At 41.1% G+C, this 20,555-nt stretch overlaps 1 protein-coding gene across 4 annotated transcripts in view; it reads left to right on the top strand.

Annotated features, from left to right (window-relative positions):
* The first annotated feature begins 214 nt into the window (after positions 1-214).
* Positions 215-20,555, top strand: part of LOC113172494 (abl interactor 1-like) — a 23,048-nt gene continuing 2,707 nt past the window's right edge. Inside the window, exons 1-9 of one of the 4 annotated variants that reach the window (XM_026375479.1) lie at positions 215-454; positions 6,283-6,450; positions 10,984-11,160; positions 14,302-14,405; positions 14,588-14,728; positions 15,218-15,318; positions 16,722-16,937; positions 18,106-18,195; positions 20,262-20,447. In XM_026375479.1, coding sequence (XP_026231264.1) covers positions 338-454; positions 6,283-6,450; positions 10,984-11,160; positions 14,302-14,405; positions 14,588-14,728; positions 15,218-15,318; positions 16,722-16,937; positions 18,106-18,195; positions 20,262-20,447 — 1,300 coding nt within the window. In that variant the 5' untranslated portion in view covers positions 215-337. Of the gene's footprint in view, positions 455-1,960; positions 6,030-6,282; positions 6,451-10,983; positions 11,161-14,301; positions 14,406-14,587; positions 14,729-15,217; positions 15,319-16,721; positions 16,938-18,105; positions 18,196-20,261; positions 20,448-20,555 lie in introns of those variants that run through there. The other 3 variants (XM_033326501.1, XM_026375480.2, XM_033326502.1) reach the window with 3 other exon arrangements.

Genomic DNA, 20,555 nt, shown 5'->3' with positions numbered 1-20,555 from the left:
TATTATATATACATATTCATTGCTTCTGCTTTGTTATTATTATTATAATTATTATTATTATTAGCAACCGCATTACTGAATATGGCTATAAAGGATTTATTATGGATGCCATCGCAGTGAATGGTCATTGGTTCATCGCGCTTCTCCCTCGGCCCCTCGGCCAATCAGCGCTCAGCGTTGATCGCGTAGCTGCGATTTGTCACGGGCCGTCGTGAATCGGAGGCCAGCGGCCCCACAATGCCAGGCGGGGGAGCCCCATTCCCAGCAACACAGCACAGCATCACCGCCGCGCCTCGCCGAGAAAGACAGAGAGGAGAGACATGCGAAGGGATGTAAGATGGCAGAGCTACAAATGCTATTAGAGGAGGAAATCCCTGCCGGTAAAAGAGCGCTTGTGGAAAGCTACCAGAATCTGTCCCGGGTTGCGGAATACTGTGAAAACAATTATGTTCAGGTAAGAGACGCGAACAGGGCGTTGAATTAGCCCCATTTTCTCGCCGCTCCCCGTCGTGTCTGCGGTGTTGTAGTAGAAGTGAGTGAAACCACAGGGACAGGAAATGCTGGTCCCGACGACGCGGATCCTCAAACCGCCGGCTGCACGGAGTGGCCTTTCTCTCGGCACAACGGTTCAGCCGCGGGTCGCTGTCGTGTCAGGACGAGGCTGGTTTGTCGGCATTTTCGGATTTCAGCTGGTGTTCGCGTTTAAACGACACACACACACACACACACAGTCAGTGTGCCGAAAGCTGCTGGGGGCTTACAGAGGGTGTGTCGTTGTTATGACCGAGGGGTTTGTCACTGACTGGAGTAACGATACCTGAACATTACCTCGACGTATTGACGCTAATGATCCGTTTTCACAGGCGTTACATGTAAAGATCACATGAGGTAAAATAAATCAAATAAAATCACGATTAGGTATATTAGTCGGGTAAACAGCTATTTAGTAATAGGTAATATACGTTATAATACCAGCTAAATAAATAGAAAACGACATTAGTCACTATAAAGTCACTTTACTAATGCGCTACAACGATTTCCTTTTAGCATTCATTCCTATTAGCCACGATCACAGGCTGTGAGCATCTCTCTTATGACACAGGGCTTAGTGGTGGTCTTTATGTAGGCCGGGTCCTAAAAGACTTTGAGGAGAAACCCAAGTCATCGCTGAACAGCTCCGCTGCACGTCCATGGATCATTTACTTGTAATCAACTTCATGGTGCAGGTTAATGCTAGGTGTGTCTGCTTGTTGTTTGTGCATTTGCACATTGAATATTAAATCAGGTGAGGAGAAGTATATCAGAATAAGTGGGACTCACTAGTCCAAATCATTTGGGCCAAGCCTGTAGTATGACTTCTCTGATCATTTTTAATTGTTTGTGAAGAGATGCCTCTTTGTTGATAAATATGATATCATATGTAATATTATTATATTATTGATAAATGGAACAGGAACATTTTATTAGATATTGATGATATAAATTGTGGTTATATATAACATATATATATATATATATATATATTTTAAATGAGTTTTGATGATTCTACTGCTATGCCATGGTGAGAAAGTAAATGTGGGTGAGAGAGTGTGTGCTGACATTATAGACCATCAGTACACTAAATGGTCTGGTTTGAACAGCAGTGTCTACTGACAGGCGCAAACAGTCACAAACCAGAAACCCCACTGTGCTCCAGCATGGTCATTTTTTCACTGTGGTACTGAGAAATGCCACGCTTGTGCCGTAATAACACATCACATCACTTTACCCTGGTTGTCCACAGAAATGCAATGTAGGTTACGCTGCTCGAATGCACATGCACTAGATACTGATAGGCCTACACAGCTCTGTGTTGCAGTGGTGCTCATCCTGCAATGATCTTCTGGAAGATGGTGCTATGATCAAATTTATTTGAGTTTATTGAGTTTATTTTAGCTATTAGGTTAGAGGTTAAACTGCAGTGCTTCAGTTTAGAGACTAGGGGCCCTATTTTCTTGCAGGGGTGTTCATGTAAATGCAGCTCTTATGCAATTTTCCTCAGTGCTAGTCTGTTTTTAGGCTGCACCTTCTTTTGCAATTTTCCTGGCACTGTGAACTTGATTGCGCCGGAATGAGAGAAGAGTCGTGAGGCGGTGTTTATGCAGATTACGTTGGTCAGTGCAATTTTGGTGCTCATTTTGAACCGAAATAGTGTTTGCAATAGAACCTTCTCAGACTTCCTCTTATCGCAAAACCAGATGCAGTGCAGTTTTTGTGTCGTCAGTTGACGATGAGTCTTTGAGCTCCATCAGCTCGTCAAGGATATTTTTATGAAATACGAAAATCCAAGTGCCTCATGAAAAATATTATGAAGGTCGCTGTTCCGCTTTGCCCCTTGTTTGCCTTTGTGGTTAGAGAAAATATAAAAAAAAAAAAAACTCCAGAGCAGAATCCTACGTGGATCCAGTTTTCAGTCCTGGCCTTCAAAGTGGCAAAGCTCAACATGGACCAACCTAATACCTAAATTTGTCTCTGAATGAATCTCACATTGACTTAAACTGTTAATATAACACCTGAACCATAATTAAAAATGGGCTCCAAGCTGCTGCTGGACAGTGAAGGATAAAACTCATGGCCCAGAATGCTATAAGGACATGTGATGACATGAGATAATAAGTCATAGATGCAGAGATAGAAATGAAACCATGATTTCAGTGCATAAAAGTGTTTTTTATTAAGGTCGGAATCAACCTCTACCTCTACCAGTATCCTGCAGACTTTACTGTCTGATAAATATATTTTTTAGATATTTCTATTTCATTTTGTATTTTCTATATTTTTTTATTTATTTTCATTGAAAGCTGGACCCTTCTATGCCACTAGTAGGCTGAAACATATGTAATTTTATTCACAACCTTTTAGTGCAGCAAGAATTAGAACAACCCTCCCTGCATCCTATCACCAAATCTGTTAAATCTTTTTCTCTGATTTGTGATTCTTACTCATTGGTAATCTAGTATTTCCTTCACAAGTCAAAAACTCAAGCCACAGATAAAGGAAATTAAAAACCACATGTGAGGTGTTGACAACAGCCATGATCAGATCGGATTTTGACATGTGATCGATGTGTCCTTCACATGTCGTTGTGTCACACTGCTTAAAACAGGAATGAAAAGAAGTGAAATGTGTACAACTGTGTAATTTAAGTGATAAGTGAAAAAAGTTTACTATATGGTTTTGGCCAATGCTTGCATCACATGACCTCTATACGACATGATTGAGTCACATGTGGTGACTAATGTTCAGAATATACTGTGTCCATTTTTTGGAAGTAGCATCATCTAGATAAGATGTATTACCTTAACTTATGTTTCATCCATTCATGTGTAGCTGACTGAGACAGAGTACGATGAATACGTTCATGCACCGTTGACCTGCCGAAGTATTCTTACTAAAGTTCCTAATTGAACTTTATATAATATTTGTGTAAGATTAATCTGCATAAACCTGCAGGGACAACATTTTCTAAATGCAGTTTATGTAGTAACACTGAAATAGCAAAATTGTACAAAACTACAGTACTCTGGCAATGCATGCTCTGATATGTAAATTCACTTGACAAGTAAATGAAGTCAGTTTCATTTTTAGATGACATATTTGAAAAACTGACAAAGTGTCCCATACAAAGTGATCAGTGGCATTAAAGCAGCCGATAGCTTTCTTAAGATCTTTGTATACTAAAATAGCACCACTTGAAAAAACGAACAAGTCAAATCTTGCTGTTTTTGGGACGCAGCTGGGACTTTGCTGCTATTGATGTGTAAATGCAGCTTAACATTTACATTTGCAAAAGTACTAAATTTTACATCTGCTTTCTGCTTGGTATTACAGTATGTAGTTTGGTTGCATATTATATACTATTTTGAAGGGAACAATCTGCATCAAGTTTAAGAGAACTTTACTGTTGATCAACTCTGCAGTAAGCTATAAATAATAAAATGTCTGAAGCTCATGATTTTGCCTAATCATGAGAGAGGAAAAATCCTCAAACATTCCTCTCTCAGCTCACTTGATACCCTTCTGACTCATGGCTGTTTCATTTATGACTCATGACTTACAGGATATTCTGGAGCTAGACCTGGTCTTCTGTATGATATGACACCCAGAAATGATTTTATTTTAGTGCATTGCTAAGGTCGAGTCTGGTGCTTCACAAAAAAGGAATCCCAAGTGGAGCTCTTACAAAAACCCTTTTGTGAGCTTAATATGAAACATAATATCTCAAAGCAGGAGAGAGTGAGAGAGAGAGGGAGGGAGCCGTAATGAACAGCGGGGAGATGTAGGCTATTATTGCCAGGGGTTTTCTATGCATACATTCAGAGCTTTTTAATTAGTTTCATTGAGTTTGACGTTCACCTTCTATTTAAATCCCTGCTACACTGTGTATTTGTGTCTAAAATGGTTGTTTATGTGTCTCAAAATGTACATCAGAACAATGGCTGTGCACAAAATCTGCCCCTGTTCACTGTACAGTGCACTTTATAGGGTGTTCACCATTTTGTGGTGGTGTCTGAATGTTAAGTGAGAATTCTCATATCCTATCCAGTGCACTGAAAGTATCCCAGAGCACATCACTAAAAGTATTGCACTGCACATGGCACATACGCTACTGTCCGCTGTCATTCCACAATGCCCTACTCCTTGTTTTAGGGATAAGAAAATTACAGTCATGCAGCTCAAACAGTTATTAGTGATGGCACAATATGACGATCATTAGCAAGTGTCCAATATCTCAGTTTACTGCTCACTATTGAGCGCACTAGTACTTAGTGCACATTATATGGAGAGTAGTGTATAAGTGAATAGGGAGGGATTATGGACACAACAACTGTGTTGGCATTTCATTAAATTTCAGGAAGGACTCACAATTTAAAAATCAGAACAAAATATCAGAATGTACCAAACCGTAGTTTGAACATGTCATAATAAGGAATGTACTGCACATTGATTTCCAAGCACTGGAACAAGGACCAGCTTCTGTTTCCTGTGTGTGTTCAGTTAGACGTCTGCACGATATGGTCTGACTTGCGGGTCCTATCAGTAATCTGCAACATATTTTGTTGCTGCAGGTGGTTTGCAGAGTAGTAAGTGGGCAAGTGAACGTGTTGTAAGGTGGAGTCTTCTCATGGGAGGATCCTGGTATTGCACCCGTATCAAAACTGTCTGGGAAGAGCAGGCGTTGTATATCATCACTACCGTCTTTGTGGCAGTCAAAGAATATTAGGACAACAACATAAGTGGCAAGAGATTTTTATAATTTACACTGTGTTTCACATTTAATGTTAGAATTGTGCTAAAGCCAAAGCATATGTGTTTTGCAACTACAGCACATCGTTTCATTGTACAGTTCTGTAGTACAGTTAGTTTTGTATAACAGTGCTGCAACTCATTCTTTAACCTCCCATGTGAGGCCTACTAAATAAGTCCATCAGCTGAGTGATGGAAATGAAGTAGTGGACATTTTGCCTAAACGTTCCTAAACTGGTGCTTGGCAGTATGCTGTAAAACACCAGACATTTCCACTGCATTTACTGTGTAAAAAGTTAACAACTCGAGGACCTTAGTCTTTTTAAACTTGTGGGGGGCATTTGTCAATTTTGACATTTTATACACTAAATGAGGCATTGATTAGCCTAATAGAAATACAAAATCAATTTGGTAATTTATACTGAATATATTTCTGCTCCCAGTGCTGCTTCATGAAAAACACTGATTCTCTGTGTGGCTGCTTTATCCATGTTTTGTTTCCAAACTATAAATATGTCCATTCAGTCCCACTGCTATTTAAAGGTGTCCAGAAACAGATGGTTTGCGCTGTGCAGCCGGCTAAAGATTTGGGATCCTAGGAAATGTCTTGGCATTCCTGCTCACTGGCTCAACTCCCACCGTGCACCTGTCCCGTGCTGTTCATCGAAGTTATTCGGAAGTTATTGTTATCCAATTCCAGGCTCCACAAAGTCATTCCCTCTGAGGATCATCTTCATCATCATGTACTCTTGTTCCCTTCCCTTCAGATCTTAACAGAGCACTGTAGTGTAAGAACAGCTGAGAATGAATGCTCCTGTCATACACTGTTCCCTGTAGTAAACTGCCCTCTCACTCTTCGCTCACTCACCCTTTGACTTACCTAACTTTACTTCCCCTTGCCAACTTCTCCATTTCATTCACCCACCCATCTCTCCACTGGTTTTACTGATTTCACATGTCTCTTCCTCTGTGTCCTTCTCTCTATCTCAATGCCAGGCTCAAGACAAGAAGAAGGCCCTGGAGGAGACCAAGGCCTATACCACCCAGTCTCTGGCCAGCGTAGCCTACCAGATTAATGCCTTAGCTAACAATGTGCTGCAGCTGCTGGACATCCAGGCCTCACAGCTCCGACGCATGGAGTCATCCATCAACCACATCTCCCAGGTAAACAGCACAGCTCTGCATGATACCCATAAACATAGAGTATGCATGCAAAAAGTGGATGAGTGTAAATGCATAATAGCGATTATAGTACAAGCCATATCACTCTTAAGTATTTTTGAAAACTATTTTATATTTGTTCATGACAACCATGGCTGTTGTTTAAGTACCAGTTTATGTGTGAGAAAAATACACCGATATACACGGTTGGGAAATGAGAGTTTGTATGATCTGTATCCTGGAAAGCTGTGTGATCGGGATTCATTGCCTTCTGTAGATAAAGCTTGTTCAAGAATAATACACAGACAGTATTTAATAACACTCAAGTGCACAGTGACACATTAGTACATTATAGAGACAGACAAAAATGGCCTGGGCATGGATCATGCTGGAGCTGCCAAACCTCCACAGCCCCTCTTCAGTCCCTCTTGCTTCATCAGCAGTGCTCTCTCTATCCCCCCCCGCCACCCCCTTCTCTGTGCTTCATGCGGCCATCCCTTCTGTCAGCCAGTAAATGTCCCCGTCCCCTCCCTGTGTGCTTCATTAAGCCTGTCAGGGATGAAGTGAAATCCTGACACCAGCACTCTCGCTTGGTTAGCATTTTCAGCTCCCGCTTTACTTTACAGGCTGCAGAGTGGATGGATGATGTAGCTGAAGTCCAAGAAGAATAATGACATTTTATTATGACTTTTATTGATCCTTAAGATATGGTCTTTGGTGCTTTATGTACACTGTCTTTTATATTTCCACACTAATTGTATTGAATATTTCACCACATGCTGGTTCAGCAACTTGAGTCAACATGGTCACTAACTGTTGAGAGGATCTATGCTCACAGGATTAACATTACAGGGGCTGGCTGGGGGTTAAAATATTCACGTGGTTTCTGGTAATTTAACTCATCATTGTGAACTAGGTTTTAACCTTTTATTTGAAACTTTCTGTTTTGATAAAAACAAAAGAGAAAGCCAACAGCTGCACCGTGGAGGCAAAGATACTACATTTGGTGGGATGCAATAAAAAATATCCTTCTTAGAGTCATAACTCAGTCAAGTAGCACACAAACTTGAAACACATACTGATCCCATTCACTGTGACTCACAGTAGATTCCCAGAGGATATCATTATTGCAGATGTCATTGAAAATAAAAATTCATAAATCTGCTTAGAAATCACAGGAAAAATACTTCAGACTTGTCTGGGAAGCATTACATTTTTTATAGCTTCTTGAGTGTTTAAAGAATCCAGTGATTGGTGTCTTATCCACAGATACATTGCAAATATAAACTACTAATAGCGAATTGACAAAATGTCAAAATGTAAAATAGGCTAAAACAAGCATATCTGTAGCTGGAATTAATACTTCTTCCTGGTTTTAATTTTTTTGTCCAGATATGCCTATGTGTGGATGTTAGTATGTTTTCATCAATCTGATTATGCTACTTTTTATTTTTTTCTTTACTAAATCTGTTTTTTCAACCAAAAATCACATTTCACACTTGGCCTAAAAAAAAATCAGCAGGACAAGCAGCTGTAGCTGGGGCTGCAAAAAAAAATAAAAATCTCAGTGATCCACTTTAAATTACAAGCACAGCATTCTGGATCAGAGCCACCCTTTGCCCAAATAGGACGTCAGCGCCAGTCTCTCACGTTGAAACATGTTATTTTGTTGTATGTATCTACTGTATTGCACAGCACAATTTAAAAAGCGTCTCTTTAAGAATTCCATTAAGGTGGAATTTTAATTTCAGAAGTGGATTACCAATTTATAATGTACAAAAATATAGGAAGGTGATACATTAGAGTAGGATTATTTTTAGCATTGCTATTATTGTTTTAGTTACTGTTATTCCATTTTATGGTAAGCCTAAACAGAGTGGTGCATCACATTTTTTTGTTTGATGCTTGTTGTTCTAACTAGGGCAGGGAAAGGGAAATTATTTTTCACAGAACACGCATGTCTGTCATTATAGTCCTGATGGCTTTCTGTCTTAACAACAACCAAGAATACAGGCTTCCCTCATGGGGCACGAATTCACTATTCTAGTAGTAACGTGTCCAAGGAATAAAATTATATTTTGTCTTGGTGTGCCAAGTAATTTTTTTGGCTTCGGATGTGCAAATTGCCTCGACTTGAAAGAGTTAAAATAGAATTAGAAAGAGAAAGTAGCCAAACACAGCTGCCAAATCAAAGTTCCATCTCTGTAGGATTTAAAAGCCCACAACAGAAGAGACTCTCACAAAATTATAGAAGAAATGCTCCTACTTCAGTGTAATTAAATTAGAGTGGTGGCAGTCCATTTCTCTTCCGTGTGTCTATCAGTTACATAGAATGGCTTTGTGTGCATTATCATGTGTGTACTCAAACCAGTGCAATGAGAAACAAAACAGAAACGCAGGCATTTGATTCCATCGTCTCTCTGCCCCTCTTTTCCTTTTCCTTGAGTCCTGCTACCTGCCCGTTTTATTTTGGATTGGTCCCCGAAATTGTCATTCGTCCACACAGTGACCCACTTGAGCCCCTTTTCACTGCATTTCTTCCGTTCATCTATGACCTTTTGCTTGACACACCTGCGCTCTCAGGCCAGGTGATATTAATAATCTCTCTGTGCTTTTTCTGGGTCTGCCTCCCAGAGACATTCTATTAAAATGCCTGAATCACCTCAAGTGGCTCCTTTCGAAGTGAAGGAGCAGCTGCTCTGTTCCAAGTCTCCTTTCGGATGTTCAAACTTTATACTCTTTTACTCACCAACCTGTGGACGAAACTAATGCTTGTACTGGCATTTTTATTATATAGTGCAGAATGTGCATTATAACTGAGATCATATTACAAAAAATTCACTCAGATCCAAACAGTTGTTATGTTATTATTATTACTTCGTCCACAGTGGAATTGTTTGAATTTACAGACATGTTATGAAGTCATAAATGAGATTATGGATGTATGAAGTCACACATCTGTTGACTCGCCTTGGAACCTCAACCTAGGCTACAGCAAACATATCTGCAGCTTGTTCCACTAGGCTACAGACAAAATCGCTGTTAAAGCACAGATTTAATAGGCTGAAATAACTGTATACCAGATCCAGCAGTGAACATTACAGCTGTGCCATCTGCTTGTGCAGACACGCTGCAGAGATTGAGCAGACAGCCAGATGTTTATTAGAGTAAAGAGATTAGAAAAGAAAATGAGTTTGAGAGAGCACAGGAAGGGCACACAGAGGCCCGTTGCGATTGTCATGATTAGGTAACATGTCTAGCTGTTTCATAAAAACCTTTTTAGCAATCTGTGTGCAGAGGAAATCCTGAATCCTTGAAGCTGACAGATCCCAGTCGTCGTCTACATACATACATACATACACAATAGTTACACTACTGTGTCAACTTTTTCCTGTTTGTCAAGATTAATTTGTTCCTGGAAAAACAGACTAGACATAGATTGTGCTGTCACAGCATTTGTTGTGTTTAATTGTTTCAATTAGGTTGGCCTAAATCTGAGAACTGTAAAGTACATTTTCTAGATGTCTATCCACTTGCCTTTGTCTCTCAACTTCTTTTTTGTCTCTCTCTAGTTCCATCTCTCTCTGTCTGTAGCTCTCTGTCGTTCTGAGTTTCTCTCTTTCTCTAGTCTGCACTTTACTCTCTTCTATTCGCCCATCAGTGGCAGGAAATAGGCGGGTCCCTTTTCTTACTTCCCAGATGAAGCTGGGCGTGTCACCTCAGTTTCCTCTCCTAAAAAAAGAGCCTAGCATGTTCTCTATATCTCTCTCTCACGTGCGGCACAAACAGACTTCACATCACACACAGAGAGAGTTTTGCACAGCAGGAGGAAGTGGCACTTGTAGGTCAACTTCGCAACACCTATCACCTAGAGAGGCAGTCGCAGAAGTGAAGCTGTCGGGTCCACTCGACATGAAATCTGAGTGGTGAATGATGCATGACCGTGTTGCTGTGTGGGTTTCAAACACACATTCGAGCGCATGTCTATTTAAAATTATACGCCTAAAGACACACATTTATAGAAGTACATATTTGTATTTAGATATTTACTTTATAAGTTATTTATATCTATTGTAGAAAAAAATGCCGGAGAGGTTGTAGTAAATTAGGATTAGAGGACTTGCACATTAATATGTCACACAAAATACCTCACAGGAGCTTTAATGACAGACATATCCTAAGTGCAACCTATACTGCACAGATGAAGATATCCATCCTCTCCAGTTTTCATTCCTTACCTGCATCAGTCCTTTGAGTTCCAGCCATCATTTATGAATTGAAGGATAGTCCATGGAGAAACTTGTAAGTAAGTGCTGTGAGGGATGATGACTGTAAGCGCAGAAGAAATGGAGGTCACTGGTATTTTTAGTAGTAGTAGTTGGATTGAATAAATCAAGAAAATCTTGAGTATTTAAATAGCACGGCTGGGAATTGAACCAAAATGTCTCCAATATGAAGGGCGGTACGCTATCCAGCCACTATGAATGTGTGTTGTTTCCCATCTCTCATGTCCAATTTTATTTCTCTCTCCTACAGACAGTGGACATTCATAAAGAAAAGGTGGCACGTCGGGAGATTGGCATCCTCACCACAAATAAGAACACCTCCCGCACCCACAAGATCATCGCCCCGGGCAACATGGAGCGGCCCGTGCGCTACATTCGGAAGCCCATTGACTACACACTGCTGGATGACGTGGGACATGGTGTGAAAGTAAGATTGATTTTGGTTTTTATATCATTGTGTCAAAATTAAAACCAGTATAAAACTTAGTATAGTATAAACTAAACTATCTTGACTCAAAATAAAAAAACAGGAGCAACTTTGTCTCAGTTTTTAGCTGCAGTTTAAATAAGCTTTTTCCCAGCTTCTCCAGAGCTCACAGCCTCTTGGAGCAGTTTATTGCCTTGATTTCCTTTTTTTTTTTTTTATTGCAAGACAGTGCGTTCTTAGCGAAGTTCACACCTGGTACTTTGATGGGAACAAACTCTCCTTGCATTTATAATTCACTCACACACATCCAGTCATACTGCAGGCTGATCAATACGCTGGCCTTCTAAGTAATTAAGTACAGGATAAACCAGAAATCCAACAAACACTTGTTCAAGTCTAGTCGTTGGCTGCTTACTGTGACTGAAAAGTTTGGCCTATCCTAGAATTTTGTTCAACTTCCTAAGCTGGATGTTATTAGGAGTGTGGGTGTTTGTGTGTGTAGTGTCCAAAATGTTAGCAAGAAAGAGGCGTCTCAGCCAAGTGTTACTCACACCATCACATCCCCTATTGAATCTTGGCTAAATATTCCTTCAGTGCTTTTCTGGCTCATTCTCAATCAGTTTTTTATTTCTCCCCACATGATCCATCCATTCGCTCCTCTTTCCTTTTGCTTCCTCTCTCTTATGCACCGTAACTTGTGTTTGTGTCCTCCCTCTTCGTCCCTCTCCCACTGTCTGTATCTGTTGAGATCGTAGCTGTCCACTGACTTTCAAACATCCGCTGATTCAAATTCAGAAGCTAGTGTTTCCTCCTCCGAGAGCCGGCTCACACTGAGACGCATTTGGCATGGCCTACCATGCAAATGAGGCATCATTCATGAATGCCGCAAACAATTGTCAGAAATCAATGCAGATCAGTGTAGATGCAAGAAAAGTGCCAGCGTTTTTGCTTTTTAGATACACCCTCATGATTTACTTCAAAAAACAGGTCGAGTTCAAGTGTTTGAATTTAATTACATTATACTGTACAGTAGAACATCATTCAACAACAGATACAAACAGTTATTAAAATTTCCTGGCTGTTGGTTCATTTCAAATTCTCTGTGATTTCTCTGTCTGGCTTTCTGTACGTTTACTGTGTAGCTGCATTTGTGTCCATGCATGTGCATTTTTCTGGCTTGGTGAGGAAAGAAATGCATATCACATTCCATATTTTTCCTCCTGAACACTCTCTCTTACACACATCTGTGAATAATTCACAAGGATTGATCTCATTTTGTGCTCTCTACTGCACTAAAAACTAAATAGGAATACAGAAAATACTGAGAGTGGCCTAATAATACATGTGTATGGGTCTGTTTTTGTATTTTTATTCATACATGAACAGAAATGGGTTTCTGCTCTATGGGAAATAGCAGCTTATTAGTACTCCAGTCTTGGAGCCTATTCCCCTAAGTGTACAGTACAAGGTGCTGTGTTTTTTTATCCACACAACCAGAAACTCACTTGTGGATGAATAGGACGTCAGACTTGAGCATGGCAAGATCCATTCACACATTTACGGATGACTGTCTCTAACCCCTATCTCACCCCTCCACCATAATAGCCTTTATTGGCATTACTGGCAGTTACCACAGTGACATAGTTTCAGCCAGTCTGACAGGCTCAACACCTCACTGCTGTTATTTATGACCTCACTGTGCTTCCATGACCCTGTGTTTTTTTTTCCCCTCAGCCACAGTTAAAACATCAGCATGGACGTAGCTCAGCTATTGCTCATTATTTCTAGTGTGTATTAAGTGTTCAGTGACTCTCATTCTGATTACAGTGTGTAACACATGTCTAGACACTAGACACACATAATACACACAAACCTGGCTGATGAGTTGTTTGCTAGGTGTATATAATCTAGAGTAGAGTGGAGGTTTCACTTTTATGTGATAAATCCTGTCAATTTTCACAGGATTAAATGAAGTGAGTGCTATTATTAGTTTATAATATCATCTGACCTTAAGACAGTATAAAACGAAAAATAGTTGCAAATTTCACACATGAAGCTGTTGCTAGAAGAATATTAACAACTCGTTTTCTAACCATTAACCAATAAGCATGTGTTTTTTTCTGTCTTCTCTTTTTGCCTGCTTGCACTCAGTGGCTTAAGGCCAAGGTAAGAGATGGTTGTCTTTCTTCTTGTCATATGATAATCAAACCCAAAGCTGCCGTATCAAGTTGTACATGCATCCAGTTGAACAGTCTTTGTTTTGTTTACTTCTACAAGACTTAACATTATTTCATTAACAAAAAGACTATATTTTCTATTCTGGTGCCTCTTTAAATTTAATATTCACATGGTTACCAGTTACTATTGATTTATCAAAATGTACATGTAACAGTAGAAAACTGGTAATAGGAGATATGAAACATTATACTTGAAATGTAAAATATTTACTCTCTAGTTACTCCGCCCGCCGCTGGTGTGGCCTTGTTTATAACTTCCCAGCTCAGCCGCCATGCGTTGGAATTTTCCCTAGTCAATGAGAGAGTCAGCTTCCCTGCGCCTTAGGGTACGGAATAGGTCTCTCACTGTTGTTCGTGCCGACAGTGCAGAGTACCCAGGATCTCCTCAACCCTGCCATTACTCCCACTCCATTAATCCTTCTTCAATCTATGTTTCTACTCTATCCTATGGTCATGAGCTCTGGGTCATGACTGAAAGGGCGAGGTTTTGGGCACAAGTGGCAAAAATGAGTTTCCTCTGTGGCTGGATGCACCTTTAGGGATAGTTTGAGGAGCTCGAGTATCCAGGAGGAGTAGAGTCGGTGCTCTTCCACACGCTGACGAGCCCGTTTAGGTGACTTAGATGTCCAATGTATCCTTGGAGGAGATATCAAGGAAGAGGAAAGTCTGGGCATTTCTGCTTAGATTGCTGCCCCTGCGCCCCGGCCCCTGATAAGCAGACAAAGATAGATAGATGGATGAAATATATCTCTGTTTCACGTTTCTCCAGTGAGACTAAAAATGAAGTTTTGCTTTGTCATTATGTGGTTAAGTGACTGTTCATACCCACTGGCAGGTGAAACACTGGTGTCAGGTTTTCAGGATATACAGAAGCAGTATTTGAGATAATTCTTTCTTCCTCTAGCAACATGGGAACAATGCAGCAGGGCGAGGTGGGACACTTTCCAGGACCAACCCCCCGACACAGAAGCCACCAAGCCCCCCAATGGCTGGCCGTGGCACCCTGGGGTAAGAACTTGACTCTGGCTCAAGACCCTAACGCAGTAACTTTACATAACTTTACATTTATTATTACTGTTTGCTTTTGTCAGATGTTTTGTTTTCAAACATCTGACCATGGTTCCAAAAACAGATTGTCTGTTTCCTCTCTCTTTATGAGGATATTGAGAATGAATTCTCTTTATGATTAGGCGTAACACTCCCTACAAGACACTTGAGCCAGTGAAGCCTCCGGTGGTGCCTAATGACTACATGACGAGCCCTGCCCGACTGGGCAGTCAGCACAGCCCTGCACGCACAGCCTCGCTCAACCAGAGGCCCAGGACACACAGGTATCACACAGGCTCTTCTTGTTCCTGACACAGACATGTAATTACCCAATGTGAAAGAAGAATCAGCAGTACAATAACTTTTCGTCTTTTAAAGTGTTGTTTGGCCAGGAAAGTCTATATGCATACTAACTGCAGTTAATAGTAGTTTATTCATTCAGACTTTACAATCAGTACATTTAGGCAGAGTCTAATCACTCCCACAGTCGCAGCTCTTGAGATCTCAGCTTAGTTTTCATTCTTTCAGATTCTAAACATGTTTGGTCTCTCATATTGTTTTTGTTACACTGTGTAATTGTAACTGTGCGTTCCCAGAGTTGTGTCCAGTATTGACGTGTGAACGTCTCAGACAACATATTCACAGAGCTGTGAATCCGTTTGCCGCAGTGCCTGGAATGTTGTTATCACAGAATGACACACAGAAAGAGTGACGACAGGATGTCAAACAACCATCATGGATTTAAGTCTGTCTCACACATCTTCCTTTTGCAGCGGCAGCAGCGGTGGTAGTGGCGGCAGGGAGAACAGTGGGAGCAGTGGAGTTGGTATCCCTCTAGCTGTTCCCACCCCCTCCCCTCCCAGTATTGGCCAAGGTGAGTCTCAGAAACAAAGCATGTTTTGAGTTAATATCTTTGTATTTGAGTACGATTTTTGAGGACTGACTCCAGTAAGTGCTGTTTACACCGACAGATATTTGTCAGCTCCTCTGTGGATCTCCCAGCTCCTCCCTGTGTGTCTCTTTCTGGCTCTCTCATTTTAATCCTGAGCATTTTCTCTCACTCAGCATTACCAACTTCACACAAATTGACTTTTGTCAGGTCAAATAGAAAGAAACAAGGATTAAACGTGGACAGAGAATACTATGAATAATACATCAAACTTTTCACAAAATGATCTTGCAAGAAGCAGAGGGAGATTAGAACAGTGAGAAATACACTGCAGGTCCAGAAAAAATGTAACACACTCTGATATTTCGCTGGACCACCTTTAGCTTTCATTACAGCACGCATTGACTGTGGCATCGTTTGATGAGCCTCTGCAATGTCTCATTATTTATTCCCATCCAGAGTTGCATAATTTTTTGGCCATCTTCTATTGATGATCGGAGAGAAAGTCTTCTCCAGCACACCCCAAAGATTCCCACTGCGGTTAAGCTCTGGACTCTGTGGTGAACAATCCATGTGTGAAAATGATGTGTGATGCTCCCTGAACCAGTCTTTCACAATTTGAGCCCCATGAATCCTGGCATTCATCTTGGAATATGGCCGTACCATCAACTGACCTCATTCTTTGGACACATAACGTTGCTGAGTCTAGACCTGACCAACTGCAGCAACCCCAGATCATAGCGCTGCCCCCACAGGCTTGTACAGTAGGCACTAGGCATGATGGTTGCTTCACTTCACCTGCCTCTCTTCTTACCCTGATGTGCCCATCACTCTGGAACTGGGTAAATCTGGACTCATCAGGCCACATGACCTTCTTCTATTGGTCCAGAGTCTATTCTTTATGCTCCCTAGCAAATTGAAGCCTTTTTTTTCCGATTAGCCTCACTGAGAAGTGGTTTTCTTTAGGTTTAGTCCCAAACCCTCTGACTAACCTTCGCATTGTGTGTGTGGAAATGCTCTTACTTTCACTATTAAACATAGCTGTGAGTTCTACTGTTGTTTCTTTTACTATTTGATTTGACCAAACCTTTAAGTGATGGCTGATCACGATCATTCAAGATTTCTTTTCGACCACGTTTCTTCCTTGGAGATCATGGATTCCCACTGTCTTTCCAGTTTTCAATAATGCATTGGACAGCTCTTTTAGTGGTTTCATCAATCTCTTCAGATGTTTTTCTTTTGCTTGGTTCATCCCAATAATTTGACCCTTCTGAAACAGATTAACATATTTTCTATGACCACACAATGTGTCTTCTGACACACTAAGGGTCTATGAGTTGGAGGCTTTAATGCTGTGTACCTGTGTTTCTTCTCCCCCTCTCCTGCAGTGGCAACATCCTCGGCCTCAGTGCCCCAAGGTCCCGGCTTAGGACCCATCCCAATGTCCCAGTTTGGCACAATCTCCCGCCAAATCTCCCGTCACAACTCCTCCACCACCTCCTCAGCGTCCATGGTGTCGGCCACCGGCACCTACCGCCGCGCACCCTCCGTCTCCTCCCAGCAGCCTCACATAAACGGGGGCCCTGCCTACACACAGAACTCAGGTAGCTCAGGTTTCTGACATTTGTCTGCCAGTAATGAGTGTGTGTTTTATTTGGTGGCCTTGGGTGTAGAAGGAATGCGTAGTGTAATGTGAAAATGAAAAAATTAAATTGAATGAACATTAATTACTTCCCAGTGTTTTACAACCATTTTTAATTGAGTTAGGACATTATCTCATTAATCAGCTAAAGGAAGTTTCGTGTTTGGGGGAGACAGACAGGCAGGAGGCGTTTCAGGGCATAAAACACATAAACAGCTACTAGACAAGGGGAAACCCAGGACATATGCACATGTTTTGTCACAAGGGTAGAATTGATTTTGGCAGGCATCACTCTGAGCTATTCCTTTCTAATGGCTTCTCTCTCAGAGGATAAGTGTCTGCTTTGGCACAAAACACAGGAGAAGGAGTAGACTGTCTGTCTTGTCAGGGAGGAAAGAGACAATGATGCAGAGCTGCATCAACCAGGGACTTAAACTGGGACATCCTGTCATCTCTGTCCCTGAAATTTTATCAGAGAAAAAAGATACATTTGAATCTGACGCCCTTCCATTACATGTGATTTATGAGTCAGGCCTGGCCTGCATGTGAGTGACATCATGTCTTTGAGTGGGGACAGTTGACCATATGTCATCTTTTTCTGACAAGCCAGCCAAAAAACGTTTACTATTATAAACCTATACTATACTAAAATAAATATATTAAAAAGGTATATATCTACAAACACCACTCTGATAAAGATTTCAAGTCTGACCACACACACACACTGAACTGTCAGCTCACCACAATGTTGTTTTTGAGTCTGTACGTTGTGGTACTTTCACTGGAGGCAGAAATCTGTTGCCATCTATCTAAAGCTTTTTCTTCTGACTTAAAACGGATGCTGATGAGGTGGATTCTCAGGCTCAGATGAGATGAATTCCTCTTTACCCCAGCTTGAAACACGCAGCACAAAAGATCACTGATTGGAAATGTGTAAATGAGTTGCTCAGCAGTGCTTCCTGCGCTGCTCTGCTCGCTCACAGGCTTCTCTCTGTTCTGCTTTTGGATTTCACTCCTTTATGCTGTCTTGTGTTCTTTTCTTATTCTGTCTTTCTCTGTGTCCATCATCTCCACCGCTCTCTGTTTCTCCGCTGCTCCTTCTGCTTCGCGTCTGGGTGTTGCTGCTCCAGTGTCTGTGGCTCCTCCACCTCCTCCTCCCGTGGTGCAGCTGACCCCACAGATCCCTCTGACCGGCTTTGTAGCCAGAATGCAGGAAAGCAGTAAGTACCCAACATGTGTACTTACACTATGCATTTATATCTTTTGCAGGTAAATGTATACACACATTTGCAAACCCCACTTGCTTAGAGACATGATCGCTCCCACGAATCTGCACTAAACACACATAGACAGTAAGTGTGGCTGGACAAAGACACTATTGAATGACCTACATTATAAATCTCTGAATCTTCTCAAATCTCAATGTTTCCATTAAATACCATCAAAGTAAAATTCCTTATTTATCGTCGTTCAGATTCTTTGTCACATAGTCCATATTTTAGATCTCTATATATCTAAACATCTCTATATGGAGATAGATTTCATCACGTGCTTTGAAATCGACTCAGCATTCACACATTGCTGCACATTTATACTGCTCGATGGCTTGCTACTCAGCACACCTTTCCTTGCGCTGTATGTAATGTCGAGCGGGGAGCGCACACCCCTCGGATGTCTGTCTGTTGCCATGGTGATGGATCAGTGAAAGCGTGCGTTCTGCACTCTCTGTCCACTGAGGAGAGAAAATGCGACCTGATGCTGTGTCCTGATTCAGCACCCACCTGTCTGCAGAGATGCAGTGGGCAGAGATCACAACTGTCTGTATCTGTCTGGTCACACATAACACCGGCTGCCACCAGCCTGAAGTGAAGTGCAGGTACATTACTGGATGTCAGTCACACTGGCAGATAAACATGAGATTATGCTAAAATAGGTGTGTCTAAACCTAAATGCAAGAACTGGGCTTTTAGTATTAGTAGCAATACTAGCATAGCAGTAGAGAAGTCACAGCAGTAAAAAGTATATGGATGGATAACTGACTGCTTATACAAAGACGTCCCAACTGTAAGCCAGTGAAAAGAAGGACTGCTAGTACTACTGTAATGGTGCGTAAAAACGAAATAAATGTTTTTAATAGAAAGTGTCTTGATTTTCCAGTACGTCTGAATTGTGATTTTCTATCATTACAGAGTTACCATCTGCTATGGTGCAGTATTGGCAGTTCTTTAATTGGAGAACTATGAATTAGTGAGATAAAATGTGCAGCTGCAGAATTAGTGGGAAAGTGAAATTGAACTTAAAATCTCACTATCTGTACAACACCGATCCACCCATTTCACTACATGTCATTTATGTGATCATAGACAAAAATGATTTTTTCTGAACAGTCAGCTGTCAGAACCACTAACCTTATGTGTAAACACACCCATTTCTGCTATTTCTACGTTCACAGGACGAACTCAAAAGTGCATGCTTTCAGAATATTTGCACAATAAGAAGCATTCTATCTTAAAATGAGCAGTAAAAAGTTGGTTCTTACAATAATTCTCCTCTCAATTTCTGTAAAGTGACAAACTGACCAGCGCTAGCACTAGTAGTTGTACAACACCAGCAGGGCTAAGTGAGCTCAGTCCTTGGTATTGTTTCAGGCTGGTTTGGATGAAGAGACATCACATTCTACTGGTTTTGAAAAACAGATAGTTGGATGGGGATTTTAGACAGCACACATTTAAATGTGGCAATAAATTGGTTTTCTCTAAAGAAACAGCATTTAGACCTTCAGGTCTGGATAGAAAATAGCAGTGAAAAGTGGTGGTAGATGCTGCAAAATGATCACCTGACTAAAAAATGAAGAAGACCCTACGCTGCCCTCTAGTGCACAGTTTACAAATTAGTGCCCACTTAACATGAAAAGTAAAACTGAAGCTCTTCCTGTGGTTTGCATGAAGATCGCCTATAGTGAGAGTTATGTTGGATATATTTGAAGTCTACCTTCTCTATTTGTTACACAGTAATATTTGTTGTTGCCAAAACTAATTACACAATCAAATTTTGTTAGAGATTGTGGTGGCATCAGGACTTAATTAATGCTGAATCAGGACTTAATTTTTAAATCTAATTTCAAAAAAATGGTTTCGGAAAACTGTAGAATTTTGAGATGAAAACATTTTCACTGACCTTACTGCAGGAGACTGATTTTGAAATTCACTGCAGCGAGAGATCAGATCAAGACAACAAACACTTTATCTCTCTGACGCTCTGTCTCATATATTGTATCCCCCTCCAGTAACAGACAGCCCTGCCCCACCTCCTCCGCCTCCACCAGAGGACATAGGGGTGTTTGAGGAGCCCTCTCCACCTCCTCCTCCCCCACCTGTGGACTATGAGGAAGAAGAAGCAGCAGTGGTTCACTACAGTGACCCCTATGCCGATGGAGACCCCCACTGGGCCCCCAAGGCTTATTTAGAAAAAGGTTAGTGTCAGGAGAAGTCACCCGTTCTTCTCTTGTTCTTCACTCATTCACATGCACTTGTGTTTTTTATTTAACCATTAATTTATTTATACATTTATTTGCTTCTTC

This window comes from Anabas testudineus, chromosome 17 (genome assembly GCF_900324465.2).
Source record: "Anabas testudineus chromosome 17, fAnaTes1.2, whole genome shotgun sequence".
Lineage (NCBI taxonomy): Eukaryota > Metazoa > Chordata > Actinopteri > Anabantiformes > Anabantidae > Anabas > Anabas testudineus.
Note: the sequence above shows the minus strand (reverse complement) of the source record. Positions and strands in the feature narration are given on the sequence as shown.